Source organism: Dermacentor variabilis, chromosome 4 (genome assembly GCF_050947875.1).
Source record: "Dermacentor variabilis isolate Ectoservices chromosome 4, ASM5094787v1, whole genome shotgun sequence".
NCBI classification, from domain to species: domain Eukaryota; kingdom Metazoa; phylum Arthropoda; class Arachnida; order Ixodida; family Ixodidae; genus Dermacentor; species Dermacentor variabilis.
This window is the reverse complement of record NC_134571.1, coordinates 56,529,697-56,546,213: the sequence shown is the minus strand read 5'-3', so window position 1 is coordinate 56,546,213 and position 16,517 is coordinate 56,529,697. Positions and strand designations below refer to the sequence as shown.

At 49.4% G+C, this 16,517-nt stretch overlaps 1 protein-coding gene across 4 annotated transcripts in view; it reads left to right on the top strand.

The window, feature by feature from the left end:
* LOC142579191 (glutamate receptor 1-like) overlaps positions 1–16,517 on the top strand; it is a 212,172-nt gene that overhangs the window by 86,281 nt on the left and 109,374 nt on the right. For all 4 annotated transcript variants that reach the window (XM_075689163.1, XM_075689164.1, XM_075689160.1 and 1 more), the window contains one exon: positions 253–501. In XM_075689163.1, the coding sequence (XP_075545278.1) occupies positions 253–501 (249 nt within the window). The remainder of the gene's footprint in view (positions 1–252; positions 502–16,517) is intronic.

The window sequence follows — 16,517 nt, the reverse complement described above, 5'->3', positions numbered from 1 at the left end:
TGTATTCATTTAGGCGCGGATTATTTGTCCCTGTGTCTTCTTTTTTTTCTATTAAAATGAACACTTACCTTAAAGCCGTGACGGCTTTTCAACTCTGTTAATGAAAAAAAATAACATGGAATAAAATTAAAATTACTTTCGCGAGTGAAAAGTGAGTGTTTCATTGACAGAGCTCAACTTTCCGGTTACAGCCCATTTTATTGAATGAGTGATTCAAAGTCTTGGCTTTTTTGTATACACCTTTACACGCAGTGTGCCACCAGATGAGCCGCGGAATCATCACCGTGGTGGCTCCGAACGTGGGCTCGTCGTACGAGACACTGGTGTCGCTGTCCAACACGTTCCACATGCCGTTCGTGAGCACCTCGTTCCCCGAGATGGCCACCTACCGGCCGCCCTCTTTCGGGGTCTCGCTCAAGCCCAACTACATACCGGCCATCCTGGACGTCATCAGTCACTACAACTGGTCCTTCATCATCTACCTCTATGACTCGGACGACGGTCAGTAACGCATCGCTGCCAGTTCCCCGATCACAAGAGCACTTTTTTTATTTCGCTCTCTACCTCATTCTCACCCCGTTTTTCTTGCTTAATTGTTCTATGTTTTGATGCATTTGACACGCACTTGCGCGTTATCCCTCGCTAGTAGCCCGGCTGATGCTTTTATTACTTTTCTTTTGCCTTAAGCGTGCGCAGCTTTCCAAGAAGTTAATAATGTCATGGCGGCGTCGACTGACGCGAGGGTCGGTGCCGTGTCGCGGAACGCTGCTACAAAAGTAGGGAGGTCATGCGCATGCGCACAGAGCATACTCTTCTCTCACATCGTGTGATAGGCTATTCTGGGAAGCTTCACGCGGCCACTCCTTCTTACCCACTTCCAATACAAACGGAACTACGTGTTTGCTCGTGCACGTACGATAATTACAATGAGTGGTTGCAAACGAAATGTCTATGTACTGATAAACCGTAGGGGCTATGAAGAATTCATTGGAATAATCTGCGAGACGATGCTCGGACACCAGGAAGGTTTGCGCACATGCGCTTATGCTTGCTTACTTTCACGGGTGCGCCCTTGACACCGCGTTGACCAAGACGTGCCGGTCGGCGCTCTCATGAGGTTATTATACTATCGGCGAGCTATGCGCAGCTTTGGCAAAGTATCCAGGCCACTGACCACATGAATAAAGCTACACGTAAGCACCGACCGCATTTAAGTCGCATTTAGGACGTTCCTAATGTTTTTAACTGAGGAAATGAGGTGTGCGTGGCCTTTTCGACTAAGCCACGGGCTTTTTGGTGCTCAGGTATCCAGTAGAATTCGCATTTCGTGGTGCATTCTGTTCAATACCACTTTAGGTGCAGTATTTACATGTTTCCTCTAGGCTTGAAGTAAATACGACTCGTCTGCACCGATGCCGGACAAAAACGTGCAGATTTTCTCAGCATCAACACGGTGGCCTCGTGTGTCACTGCTTTGTTCTAACACTGCCAGTGGCGAGGGTCGTTGTAACAGTCAAAGACGGTGCCGCTGTCCATTACTTTCTTAGCCCCGCACTGCGGCGACAACATTTGGTTATGACTTGTTCAAACCAAAAGGGACAGGTGCTGAATACGAGCACGAAGAGAGAGAGAAAGAGAGAGATGGATATAAGGAAGGCAGGGATGTTAACCAATCAAGTGTCTGGTTGGCTACCCTACACCGGGGGAAGGGAGAATGGGAAGAGAGAGAAGGGAGAGCGAGAGGGTACGAAGATTAACAAAATACACCGGGAAACGTCACCTCGGTAGGAACTGAGAGCAGGAACCAACCATCAGATTAACCAAAAAGGTTGTGTTTGTGTAGCTCGTTTACTTAAGCAACATTACATATTAACATACTTAACAAACTGAAATCTTCGTCTTCGCAAAGCTCGCTACAAGTGCTGGACACATTGAGTCCAGTACTTGCAGATCTTGGTTGAAATCATGGCTCTTTAGAAGCCGTCGTTTAGTGACGAGGTCAGGAACGCATCGATATTTCAGTGGAAAGCCATACAACTTAAGTCATGCATGTCGGACTTTCGACAGTGTGTGTCCATGAATAAGCTCCCCATCATCGTCATCCGCGAGCACATATCAGCTAACATCAGACTGTCGGGGTATGTTTCATGTCTGCCACCCACGGCGAATGCAGCAAGATCATCGTTTTCATACGACGTGATTTTACGTATGTCTATCATCCAGTGCTACTTGACCAAGAAAACCAGTACGTATGTCTGAGAGTGAAGAAAGGCAAGATCACTTTCACAGTAGTTGGAGCCTACTTATCACCCTCAAGTTGGCTGGACTGCGTGCGGTTACGGCGAATCGCGACAGTGACTCCGTAGCCTTTTGTGATCACTCTAGTTTTTATTGCCCACCACTACCTCTGGAGAAGTTCTAAGATAAACTCGAGGGGCAGAAAATTAGTGTCATTTGCCTCCGAACAAGAACTGCGCTTGTTAAATGACGGAAGCCCCACCTTTCTGCGTCGAACTGTCTACTGCAGCTGCCCGGACCCTACCTTTGTTTCACGCTCCTTCACTAGAAAGGTCAGGTGGCTTTCGGATATTGAAACGCGGGGAATTGACCACCTACCCATTTATCCTAGGTCTGAAGGGTTGACGGGCTCCAAGTTACCACGCGTCACTCAATATATCGACTGGCCGATGTTCAAATCGATTGTGGAAGACATCTGTCGTGATGACTTGTCGTCTAACCTACAGGACACCATAAAGGGCGCCCTAGAGGCTGCCACACCTTCGCTTCCGAGAATGTCAACACGCACCGAATACGACATTGAGCTGGAGAAGCTTCGTGCAGTTCGTCACCGTCCAGAGCGAAGATACGGGCGTACAAAGTCTGTACATGACGAGGTAAGCCAGAAGAACTCAAAAGAATATTCAGCGTCGCGTGGACAAACTTGCATCGCAAAGGTGGATGCTATTCTGGGAGTCGTTGGATCTATGAAAACTTTTCTCTCACATATGAAGAACTGTTCGCGGTCTCCGTGGAACCCCTCAGCAGCGCCATCCTTTCAAGTCTTTGGCCCTTCACCAACAATCCAGAGAGATTAACGTCAGTGAAGATTTCTGCAGGAGGATTGCTGGCGAAACTAGATCCGCTGGAACATCGACGCTCGACCACTCACCGATTTCATGCGACTCCTGCATGGACAGTCCTTTCGCCATGGACGAACTTGAAGCTGCACTTGCCTTGTGCAAGCGTTCATCATCACCAGGACCCGATGGCATAAACAACTGCGCCCTATGTAATTTTGGCGAAGAGGCTCGAAAGGTGCTTCTGCTCTTGTTCAACAGCTCCGGGCAGACAGGTACGGTTCCCAAACAATCAAATACCAGTCGCCTAATTCCATTGCTCAAGCCTGGCGAGTAGCCTGTAGACATTGCATCATACCGACCAATTGCGATTGCCAGTTACGTCGGAAAACTAATGGAGAGGATAGTTCTAGCACGGCTAGAATGATTCCTCGAACATTGCCAGGTATATCCAGATGCAATGGCTGCTTTCAGGTGAGGCCGTTCTTTCATAGACAAGATTATCGACTTGACGACGTACGTCTAGCACCAGAAGTCCTGCAAAAGATGATCCTGCTGCCCTGTTTCTGGATGTTAAAGGACCATACGATAATGTAATGCACGAAATAATTTTCAACGCGTTAGAGGCAGTAGGACTTCGCTTCAAGACCTATTTCTGAATTAGTAGCTGTCTACATAAGATATCCTTTTTCATATTCACCGAGGATAGCCCAACCTCCCAACATTACAGTAACCATGAAGTGCCTCAGGGCAGAATACTAAGCCCAAGGCTCCTCAATCTAACACTCATTGGACTCGCCGATATCCTTCCGTGCACCGTTAGGCTCTTCATCTACGCCGAGGACATCTGCATTTGGACGTTTGGTGCGACGCGACTGCAGCTTCGCGCACCGCTTCAAATGCAGCCACTTCAACATCAAGAACTTCAAATATCATGTGAAAAGTGTGCAGGCAGCCAATGTCTCCATACGTGATATCCGTCGACAGAAAGCTGATCTCGTACAGACCTACTCACAGGGGGGAGGTCATTGACAGAAATCTCTCCTGGACTCATGTGAATTATGTGCGAAAACGCATGACGGGAATTGGCCATATAAGTTCCTAGCAGGAAAGACCTGGGGAGTGTCAGTACAATCTATGCTGCAACCGTACAGGGTCCTCTTTATTGGATACATGCGGTAAAGCCTACCGGTCATCTCCAACACCTGCAGAACTAGCCTGAATACAATCCAAAGCATCCAAGTCCAAGCCCTCAAGGCTTCGTCTACCGCGGATTGCGTCAAAGACTGAAGTTATTGCAGCCGCTCAAGATTACACTATTAGAACACACACCAGCATTGAAACAATGCGAGTGCACATAATGCACTTCGCCCGTACCCCTACCCACCACTTCGCAAGTCTCCCAGTAGAAAGGCCCCAAGCAACGTTCAGTGCAACTGTCTTTGCGAACCGTTCTTCTCTCAGGTCAGGTTACGCACCTGCGGTTTCTTAGATTTCTCCATGCTGTGTGAACCGTAGTGAAGTCAGCCTAACAATCCCAGGACTTCAGAAAAAGTCGGACTTACCGCCATCTGCGCTCAAGCAACTTAGTTCACTACTCCTGTGCAAGAAATACAACGACTACACACACGTCTATACTGATTTGTCAACTGCATCAGCCACTTTCGGTGGCGCTGTAGTTACACCAACAATGGGAATAACCCAGTGGTTCAAAATATCCCCTACCACGACGTCTGCACGAGCAGAGCTCGCGGCTCTCCGCGACACGCTTCATGTGCTAAATGCTGTAAGTCCGCGAAAATGGGCAGAAGTCTGTGATTCAAGGCCGGCCCTGAAATGTGTGCAGTCGTTTCTCCGGCATGGAACTCACGATTAACTCACGTGTGACATTGTGAAACTTGTCCATGACTTGAGAGAAAGAGGCCATGACATCTCTTTTCAATGGCTACTAGGTCATTGCGGTATTATTGGAAATGACGATGCAGATAAGGCAGCTCGGACGTCAAACAAAGAAGACCACAGCGTCCCCGTTCCTCTCTCAAGGACTGACGCCGCGAGTCAACTTCGCATTCTAGCACGCGCGCTCTCCTTAGCAGAGTGGAATACAGCACATAAAAGGTGCACCAGACTGCACAAACTAAACCCTTCACTGCGACTCAGCCCTCCGGTCGGACTGCACCAACGCGAAGCGTCTCTTCTGTATGGGTTGTGGCTGGGGGTTTCCTTCACGAAAGCTTATTCGGCACTGATTGGAATGGCTGATAGTCCTGCATGTGACGTTTGCGGATGCGAGGAGAACATTGACCACTTGTTGTGTCACTGTCCTCAATTTCAAGCACGAAGACAATCTTTGTCCTACGCATTGAGAGAACTAGATGATCGTCCTCTGACTGAACAGACAGTACTAGAGCACCGTCCCCACCGGTCATCGGCTCAGAAGGCAGTGAACGCACTTTTGTGCTTTCTGAGAACGTCTGGTTTGCACGGGTAGCTTTGACTGAAGTGATGTCCGTACACGTCTCTATACCCTCTCTCTCCCCTCTCTCCTCACTTCCCCAGGGCAGGGTAACCAACCGGACTCTTGAATGGTTAACGTCACTGCCTTCCTTCTCTCTCTCTCTCTCCGATATTTTGGCCACGGTCTCGCCCGGCATCACAGCTTTCACTTTCCGCTGCGGAACTGCCAAGCTGTATAATGACCGTTAGAATCTTCTCCGTTTGATTAAAAATTGAAACGGAATCCCCTCTGGCATAGTAAAATGGGGGTTATCGTGCGCTATGAGCGCGACACGCATTCGCTGGACGCACGAAAATATGTCAGAGAGAACGCATTTGGTGGCCCCTTTAGGCCGTGTTATGCGGCTAACGTTACAATTCTGGCGCTCTAAAGCTGTAGAGAGCAAGCTGTGGAGATCCCTTCCTTCACTCTCCCAGAGAGCTTCGTACAGTGCATCTTTATTAGCTCTCGATTAAGATAAATTTGACGTTTTTCTGAAAGATGCTTACACATTACAGGAAAGTTGTTACGCTGGACCCACCCGGTTCATTTCTTTACAAGCAAGTACGTAAGACTTACTTCAATCATCTTGACCACGTTTGAATTTAGGTTTCGTGGGACGTATTTGTTCTTGCTTGTTAGAGACACGTTGAAACGGTTCCGTTGTTTTTCAAATACCAAAAGATGACAGCGCCCCCTTTCTTTATTCAAAAGAGATATCTTCCACGTGCTCCATTTACTTTCTGAAGGCACATATAAGCTTTCGAACATATTTGGCTTATTTGGCTGTGATAGCGCGGCACTGAGAGCTTTCGGTTTTAGTTTAGCGGTATTGAATACCTTTTCGGATACATATCGTTATTTCCAATTATTACCTTTAGCCTCCGGAATAGGCTCGTTAAACAGTCAACGAGCGTTCTGTAGCGCAACTCCGCAGTCCCCGTGTTTAAAGGAGACTAAAGTGAAAAATGATTTCTTCTGCATCAATAAATTACCGTTCTACAACACCAAAAACACCACCTTTTGCAACGATAAGACGTTTGGTAAGCCAGAAAAAGCGCAAGAACGAAATACGGGTGGCGACGCCTACTTAGGCTGCCGCACCTGGGGGCTGTGACATCTTGGATTTTGATGGCATCTTCTAAGGCCTACTAACTATACATAGCGGTACAGATTGACTACATTGTGCTCTAAAGGAACCAAACATTAAGCATGGCAAGTTTCGGGAACCTTTATTCAGCGAACGCGGCGCAAATGCGAAAACATACTTTGGTATCCCTGACGTCACGCTGACGTACCGGCGCTGGGGTTTCAGCGTGAAATTCAAATACTGATACTTGGATCTTAAATTTCTCATCTAATAAACAATTTGTTTAAATGACTGTCTGCAGGTTTCTCCAACAATGCTTCATTAGTCTGAACTGATTTATTGTTTCGCTTTGGCCACGGCGGCCGCATTTCGATGGGGGTGAAATGCGAAAACACCCGTGTACTTAGATTTAGGTGCACGTTAAAGAACCCCAGTTGGTCTAAATTTCCGGAGTCCTCCACTACAGCGTGCCTCATAATCAGAAAGTGGTTTTGGCACGTAAAACCCCATAATTTTTTTAATGTTTCGCTTTAGTGTCCCTTTAAGAAAATCGGAAGAACCCATATGGCGATGACTGTCGACGGTAATGCGTTTCGCATTGAATTAAAATAGCGACGCAACGTATTGCCACCGCCGAAACGAGTTATCAGTGAGGCGTGTACAGCAGCGGTACTCCTCCTCCGCGCTTCGCAAAAAACCTTCGGCGCCTTCTAGCGGAGCCGACGCGAAGCCTGTGCGTTGCCTCCGAAATGCATGGCATGCGTCGGTGGGTGAGAACGCTGAGAAGCGTGTAATTCGGCAACCGGGCTCCTCTCGAGCGTTTCTCTCTTAGAGTTAGTGTATATGGCTGCTGGACGCGCTTTGCCATCTGATGGCGCGGCATAGTAGTCCGCGCGTGGCTTCCGAGACGAGAAGCGTGGCACGGCGATGCCTGCCAACGCTGATAGTTGTTCCTCCGCTTGCCGCGCACCTAGTGGCACGCACTCAGTGACCCAAGTCGGCGAGATGTTCGTTGAAGAGCAGCACGTACCCAGTGCATTCATGACGCAGCTCGCTAAAGCGTTGGCGTAAAAGACGTTCATTGAAAAGCGGCACATAACCAGTCCATTTGTGGCGCAGCCTGCTAATGCGTCAGGTTGCTGTTCTTGAGGTAACCTTGCGACGTGAATTCGATTCTGCCGAGCATCGAAGGAACTTCAGGGATATTTTTTGACATTAGAGAGCCGCACACTTTCAGTGGCAATCACCTAGCTAGCCTAGATTACGTCGAAGACGTTCATTGAAGAGCGGCACACATATACTGGCAAATACCCAGTGACCTAAGTTCGCATCAGCGAGGTTCATCGCAGACCAGCACAGACAGTAGTGGAACATACCCAGTGCTCCATGTCGGCGTCAAAGAATTTCTTCGAACAGCGGTAGCTACCCAGTCCCACACCTACAGCGACTCATGTGGGCATGAAATAAATTTGTTGAAGAGCGGATAGGATAGGATAGGAATAAACTTCATTTTTCCAACGGTTATTGATGTTGGTGCCCGGGGTTAGGCTGCCAGGGGTCCATCGTCCGAGGAAAATCTTTCGAAATCTTCGGCAACGGCCCTGGCCCGCTGGACGGCCCACTCCTGGTCTTCGGGTGCCTCGCTCAGGAGGACGGCTTGCCACCTCTCACTGAGGCGCCCCGCTTCAGAGGGTCCAGATGTTGTCTTCTTCCTTCCTCCTTGTCCTTCTTCCTCATGGCGTTGGCATTCCCAAAGCACATGGGCAATTTCGGCCCGTTCGTGCTCGCACCACGGGCAGCCGGGCGACGCGTGCAGCGCGGGCCACAGCCGGTGCAGGTGGTAGGGGTTGGTGAAAGTGCCCGTCTTCAACCGTCTCAGGTCGACCGCCTGGGACCTTTCTAGGCGCCCGTGGGGTTGTGGATATTTTCTTCGTTCTTTCCTATAGTGGCCAAGCACCTCTCTGTACGTTGCCGGCACATATGTACATGGTGTCACATACTCAGTGGCTCAAGTTGGTCCGATGGGTGGTTTCAAACACTGCTCGCTCAGCAGAGCAGCCCGACGCGCTACCCGTTCGACCACGGACTACCCGGGCGCTGACGTAGGATCCCGACGCTGACAGTCATCAGGGTGGTGTGAGTGTACATGCTACAGAGCTGCAGCGCTTACTTTCCGCACACTTGCATATATCCATATATGATCATTACATCTCTATTAGATACGCTGGGGAGCAGCAGTTCGGACAGGCTAGGAATATCCGGTTGAGGTTTGTGAATGGCTATACATTCCAAAGGATTCAGCGCCAGTCTTGTACTCTGTGGCCAGACAATTTTTGGAAGTGTTTTTACGTTCCGGTGTAAGATCCATTTAAAGATACAGGATGACATGGTCTCTTTTTTTTCTGGCCCAATTAAGAAACACAACGACTCCAATAAACGTCCCCGAATTGGCTCTAAGAGTGCCGCTCGAAGAATGCAAACTGATTCCGTGCACGCTCAAGCCTTAGTTCTTTATATTGTTGCTTATCGGATGACACGGACTAAGTAAACGCCCCACACTTGAGTACTGTTTAGTGTTGTAATCTTACAACAGTCATTCGCGAAAAAAAAGCATGTGCACTAAGGGGTTGCACTTAAAAAAGAAAGAAAAAATAAGCTTGGCAACAAAAGCAGACGCTAAAGAAGACCATGTGGACGTACGTACATAGCATAAGTATTTATTTGTATTGAAAACCTAAAGTGTCGTACGTTCTGTTTGCATGACTTCACTTATCATCGCTTTAGCAAGGAATAACATGCCGTGAATGGCACAAGCGCACCTCCCCATTTTTCATTAAAGAGCTTTTATCTCTTTCACCACATCCGCGCAGTACGGCGAAGGATATGCACCGCGCCAGCCAACCAGAATACATAACCACAAAAAGCGTTCCTCCACTGTACGCTATTGTTATGCACCCTCCACGCTATGCGGATTGAGTGGAATCTTTACGGAAGGCGTAGCAGCGCACAATGGACGAGCCCTCTTCCCCTTTCAGAATGTGCAACCGGCTTTGGCTACAGAGTGGCGTACATGAACTCAAGCCTTCTACATACTGCACGGAATTGGTCAAATAGAATAAACAATAGTCAGCGCTGCGTTAAAAGCTATCACTTGTCTCGTTGACTTCAAGAACTGCACTAGCATTTTCGCGGTAACCTCAAGCCTATTTCACAGATGGAAGAAAATGAATGACGTAGTCTGAATTGACATGCTCTCTAAAAGAAAAGCAAAAAGAAACACACACAGCTCCATTGCTACACTCATACATGCGCATACCTCACTGAATACAGCAAAATGCGTCTCTCTGTTCGCAGAAGCGTTAAGCTTTCTTTCCCCGTACACTGCTCTCCGGTTCACTCTATACTCAACCACCCCAGCTTCCACACTTACGACCTTTCCAACCGGTGATAACCACTGGTTAACCACCCTGTCCTTCTTTTACTTTTATCTTTCTCTAACGTCGCACCGTCGGGCGCTCACGCAGTAGAGAAACTTGGGGCCACAAGAAAAATGATGAAATAAACATAAGTCCGACGGCGGCACGAACTTGAGCGAGAACGTGTTTGCGCCAAGAGCCGTTCGCGCGGAAAGCCGTGCGGCAGAGCCACCCACCTACGCTGCCGCCGGCGTTGCGGGGGCTGTAAGGAAAGGATGCTAGGGGGGAGGGAGGCTGCAAAGTGTACGCATCTGGGACAAAAGGTTCTAATTTGGGAGCACCGCCCGCGCCGCGGTCGGACGCTCGGTTTTCGCTGCGATAACGCTCCAAAATGTGCGCGCTCGCGTGCCATCGCTGTCTCGTTGTGTCATTTTTTGGGCCTCCCAGCGACCGCTTCGCGGTTACAAAGCCTCTCAGTTTCACGTTTCTTTAGTTGCTTTCGGTACTGTATCCTTTCTTGCTTATTAGCAGCCCCTGCCTTCGTTGCGCTTATCACTGCTGGCGGCGAGCTCAGCTCGTGAGGGCGTCAACTCGCACAGACTCCCTGCGGGCGTCTCAGCCGCCTCGGGGCTATTTTCTTAACCCGACGCCGGAGCGGCGCAGGCTTCTTCCCCGACGTTCGTGGGTTGCCGGGAAGCGTCCCGCGATCGCGCAAGAAACAAAACACGGAGAGAACAAAAAAGGAAATAAAACAAAGAGTGCGCCGCATGGCGCTCGCATCTGCGTGTGACACGGGTTTGTTTTCCTTACCGGCAAATTATTCCGGTGGACGACCCCTGACTACGTGGCCGCTTTCAAGTTGTCTCGGCGAAATGAGGCGTGCTGCGGTTTACCGGCGACGACAACGACGACGTGGTTAGTGCGTGTGCGCGTACGTGCGCGTTCGGCGAGCGCAAGTTGTTAAGGAAAATAAATTTATGCGCGCGCGGATTGGAGCGTGTAACGACGTGTGGACGCCGCACTGTCACGTTAGCTACACGCTGTGAGTGACGCTCACAGCGTTTGTTGTTCAGTGTTGTTGAGAAAGCAAAGAAACTTCGCGTTTCTTCTTCCGGTATCGCATTGTCCCAGAAATTAGAGCTCAGAAGTTCCGGGATCATAATTGCCCCGATTTTTGTTTTTGCATGTGCCGTGTTAACTCTAACGTAAACACGTTTTAGCTCTCAACGTCAACCTACTTTATTGCGGAGTTTACTACGAGGATAAGAAATAAACGGGAATACATGCACCTGGCACTCGTTCTAATCTTCTGTAGAACATATTCCCCACTGCGAACGGCATTTTGATATTGCTTATGTTAGCGCATGCAAGCTGTTGTTCTGCCATTCTTATTTTCTGACATGCTCTCGACGTGACCCCTTGCGAGAGGAGTAATGCCGTTGTTTCGCGCAGCTTTCATGGCGTTACACTCCTTAGAAGAAAAGAACGGTAGTACAGAGCGAGAGAAATAGAAAGGGAGAAGATTTTAATAACGGAAGTGAATGATCCATTTACAACAGCCACCTCTGCTATAGTCTTTCGCTTGGATTTCACAAATTATGATGCTACAGTAAGGTATAGGAAAAATAGCATTGTAATTATTGAAAGAACACACGCTATCCACTGCACAAATTATCCAAAGCACATACGTAAGAAAAACTTGAACCTGTAAGCACTAATCGCGGTGGGAAATTACACGCAATAATAACTGATAACCTTAACATACATTCGTTCTTCGGTAGGCCGCTAAAACGACGCTCGCTAAAATACCCTAGAGCACCAGCACACTTTGAGTGGATAAACGAAATGGACAAATAAACAACATGCCACAGGTTTCTGCTGTCCCTCCACCCTCCTATTTAAACAACAGTTTTAATGGTAACTAATACAATACTGTCTCTATACTGTATATTTACATCTTAGAGGTATATCGGTGGGTAAATGGGCTCAAATTTTCCTACAGATGCTTGGCCTATGATAAACATCAACGTCGATAGTAAATGGTTATGTTAACTAGCTAATGTTCATTAGCGTGCGCCTAAGGATATGTGCACGAAAAATTTGTGCGCTTTCCCCCAAGAGGGTCTGTAGCCGCTTGGCACGTATGTGTGTACATGTACGTTCCATGGATCTCTTCAGTGGCAGCCCGTGACCACTAAAAGAGAAACAAATCGTGTCAAAACCGAGGTGACCATGTTTCAAGAAGCGGCGCAATAATGTGTAGGCGGTCAGAGAAGAGCTATGTTCCAAGCAAAAACGGCGTGGAAGAACATGCTCGCGGCCACAGGAACAGCCCACAACTATTCAGACGCACGAACTGCGCACGCCACGAGTAAAACGGTGCAGTTAGACGCGTGCTGCAAACATCCGGCAACAACCATACAAAATAACAGCACACGTATACAGCAGCAAGTTAGAGTTCATATAGCGCGTTGGCATCTTTCCCGCTCACAAATCCTATCGCCGGCGCGGTGAGCCCGAAGGCCCTCAGAAGTTAAAATTAATAATAATAATAATAATATTTGGGGTTTTACGTGCCAAAACCACTTTCTGATTATGAGGCACGCCGTAGTGGAGGACTCCGGAAATTTTGACCACCTGGGGTTCTTTAACGTGCACCTAAATCTAAGCACACGGGTGTTTTCGCATTTCGCCCCCATCGAAATGCGGCCGCCGTGGCCGGGATTCGATCCCGCGACCTCGTGCTCAGCAGCCCAACACCATAGCCACTGAGCAACCACGGCGGGTAGAAGTTAAAATTATAGATTCTGGAGTATTACGTGTAAGAACAACAATCTGATTCTGAGGCGTGCCGTACTGGGGGGTTCCGGATTAATTATGGCCACCTGTGCTTCCTTAACGAGCGCTTAATGCGCGGTACAAGGGCGAATTCGGATTTCGCCTCCCTAGGAATGCGGCAGTCGCGGCTGGGATCGCACCCGCGAATTCGAACTCAGCAGCGCAAGGCCACAGCTACGGGGCTATAGTGGTGGTTTTGACGCTCGGACGTGGCAACATATGGATTGTGGCGCCCGAATCGGGCGACTCTCTGTTGGTAAAAGTACAGAGCCACCGAGAAGAATATCCAAGAGGGGACCGCTGTATCCGTGACGACGGCCAACATGATTCCGGCTAGCCACCCCCAGACGCAAGCTCTCGGCGCTTATCAGTCGTAGTTGTACTATAGCGCAACGCACGCGCATGTGCCCGAGGAGCTTGAATGAATCCTGAGGTTTTACGCGCCATAAACACGATTCGATTATGAGGCGGCCCGTAGTGGGGGACCCCGGAATAATTTTTACCACCTGGGGATCTTTAACGCCCCCTCAATGCACGGGACATGGGCATTCTTGCCCCATCGAAATGCGGTCGCCGCGACCGTGATTCGATCCTGCTGCCTCGTGCTTAGCAGCTTAGCAACGCAACACCAAAGCCGCTAAGCCAAGACGGTGGGTACCCGAGGAGTTTCTTGGGTAGAGCAAGCAAGGCATGTGCAGTCCAGCTCTAGGATGCGTGCTTCTTTTTTTTTTTTTTTGTCAGCTATAGCTGTTACGATTACGCATAAAATAATAGTTTAGAGCATCCCGGATATGGACGGATGGATGGATGGATGGATGGATGGATGGATGGATGGATGGATGGATGGATGTAATTAAAACCGCATTTAACAAAACTCTATTTTATGAAGTTCCCTATCTAACTAAGAAATTTCTATTCCTCGGCAAGTACCCATAAAGGTTCAATGTTGTCATCAACCCCAATTAACGAAACTAGCTTGCATTCAACCCGATTTAACGAAGCATTCCAAGAAATAAAAAAGCTAAAAAAACTGGTTTCTTTCAAATTTTGACGCACATGGGCTTTTCTTCGAGTGCGCACTCGAACCCTATCGCGTTAAGACATCTACGCACCCTAGTCATGGCCCTAGCTTTATTTTCATGAGGCTGCACGCTGCGCTGATGCCCGGAACAACGGACTCCGCCGTCGCTAGCGTTCTTGAGCACCAGATGGCGCTAAGGGCAGCGGTATTTGGCGCCCCTCGCGGATCTTTTACACGCGCAGGTGGGGTTTAGTGGCAAATACAATGCCGCGGTACCTTTTAGGTATCGCTAAGTCAGAATTTTAGATTTAGAAGGACTGAGAAATCTTTTACACAATTTCCCGAACTGCCCAAATTAACGAAATAATTGGATCATGGTCATAACTTCCTTAAGTCGAGTTTCAAGTGCAGACAGACAGACAGACAGACAGACAGACAGACAGACAGACAGACAGACAGACAGACAGACAGACAGTGTTGCGTTTCGCCTGCGACACGTGGTTTTGCCGGCGCGACTGCGGCGGGGCGGCAGACATTTTGGCCCGATCGTCGTCGCCGCAACACTCATCGCCAGGTGTTTCCAGGCGCGTCTGCGGCGATGCGACCGCCTAGGGATCCTCCTCGCATTCCAGTCATTGTGCCCGAAACAGGCGATGCCAAAGCAGGGATCTCGTTCCAGTCATTGTGCCCGAAACAGGCGATGCCAAAGCAGGGATCTCATTCCAGTTATTGGGCCCGAAACAGGCGATGCCAAAGCAGGGATCTCGTTCCAGTCATTGTGCCCGAAACAGGCGATGCCAAAGCAGGGACCATCCTCTCATTACAGTCATTGTGTCCGACCGGCAGCGCCACGACAGGGTGCTACGAGATCGTGCGCAGCGCCACGACAGGGTGCTACGAGATCGTGCGCAGCGCCACGACAGGGTGCTACGAGATCGTGCTCGACATGGTGCTACGGCATCGCTACGACAGTGTGCGTCACCATTAGCCCATTGTACATTCACGTGCTCGTCTTTTGAGGGGTTCCTTCTTGCCCTCAACTGCGAGAGTATAAAAACAGCTGCCCCCGGACGCCAAAAGGAGGGCTCCGATTTCTTCTGTTGAGTGAAGTGCTCTCCCGTCTCTCTACTTCGGTCAAACCTGACCGCCAACTCTTTGCGATGTTAAAATAAACAAGTTGTTTCGTTGTTACCAGTCGACTCATGCTTTGCCGGGACCTTCGGATGCTTCCAGTTGTACCCCAGGCCGCCAGGCCAACGCTACCCTTGGGGCTTGCGACCCAGGTACAACCACGGGCGTCAGCGCCGAGTTCCCAACAGATCGTACCAGCAGTCAGATCCAAACATCTGGTGGCAGCGGTGGGATCGCCTACGACTTCAAACAACGGTCTGCCAGCGGCGAGATCGCGACAACGGAGGCCAGCAGCAAAGAGATGCAGTTGACAGTATGCTGAGCAGCTCAACGACGATCCGGGAGCAGTGCAACGAGCCCTGTGTGACGACTGGTTGCCTGCAGCGGAACGACTGCGCGGAATTCCTGCCTGCGAGGTTTGGTGAGTGCGGGACTTTCTTCTTCTGAGCTTTGCCAGGCTTTTGTTAGTGTCAGAAACAGAGCTGGTAATTGTGGTTGTCGTTGCTGCCGGGTTAGTTTGCGGCAAGACAATAGTAAGCAGTAGAGAAAGCAGCATTCAGAGCAGCCATGGATTTGAAGTCGTTGCGCAAACCGAAATTGTTGGAGCTTGCAAGAGAGTTGGGTCTGGATGTCTCGGACAAACTCAGAAAACCAGAACTGCTAAAGGCTATTCTTGAGTTAGAGGCTGAGGATGACGAGCTGTCGGAATGCCTTGAGACTATTGAAGAGAGGGAGACTGCAAAAGAACAAGAAGAGCGTGAACGTAAAGAACAGAAAGAGCGAGAGCAACAAGAGCGTGACCGTCAACACGCTTTGGAAATGAAGCGTCTTGAGGTAGAAATGGAACGCGCTCGTAATGGAAGTCAGGCACACGGTGCAGGAGAACGCGTATTGTTCAAAATGACTGACCTGATGCGGCCGTTTAAGCTTGGAGAGGACATTGGTTTGTTCCTGGTTAACTTTGAGCGAACGTGCGAGAAGCAGGGGTTCTCTCGGGAAACGTGGCCACAGCGCTTGCTCACTTTGTTACCCGGCGAGGCGGCCGACGTAGTCGCTCGCTTGGATAGAGAGGAGGCAGAGGATTTCGACAAAGTAAAATCGAGTCTGCTAAAAAAGTACCGGCTGTCTGCGGAGGCGTTCCGTCGGAAGTTTCGGGAAAATGAGAAAGGCAGAAGTGAGTCATATACAGAGTTTGCGTATAGGCTTATGTCGAACATGCAGGAGTGGCTCAAAGAAGAGAAAGCGTTTGGTGACCACGATAAAGTTCTGCAGTGTTTCGGGCTAGAACAGTTTTATAGTCGGTTACCGGAGAACGTGCGATACTGGGTCTTGGATAGGCCAGACGTGAGTACGGTGGCTAGAGCCGCTGAGCTAGCCGAGGAGTTTGTGACGCGTCGAGCTCGCGGAGCTAAGGACGGTCAAAAGGGTGAATTTGGCTCCAAGTCTG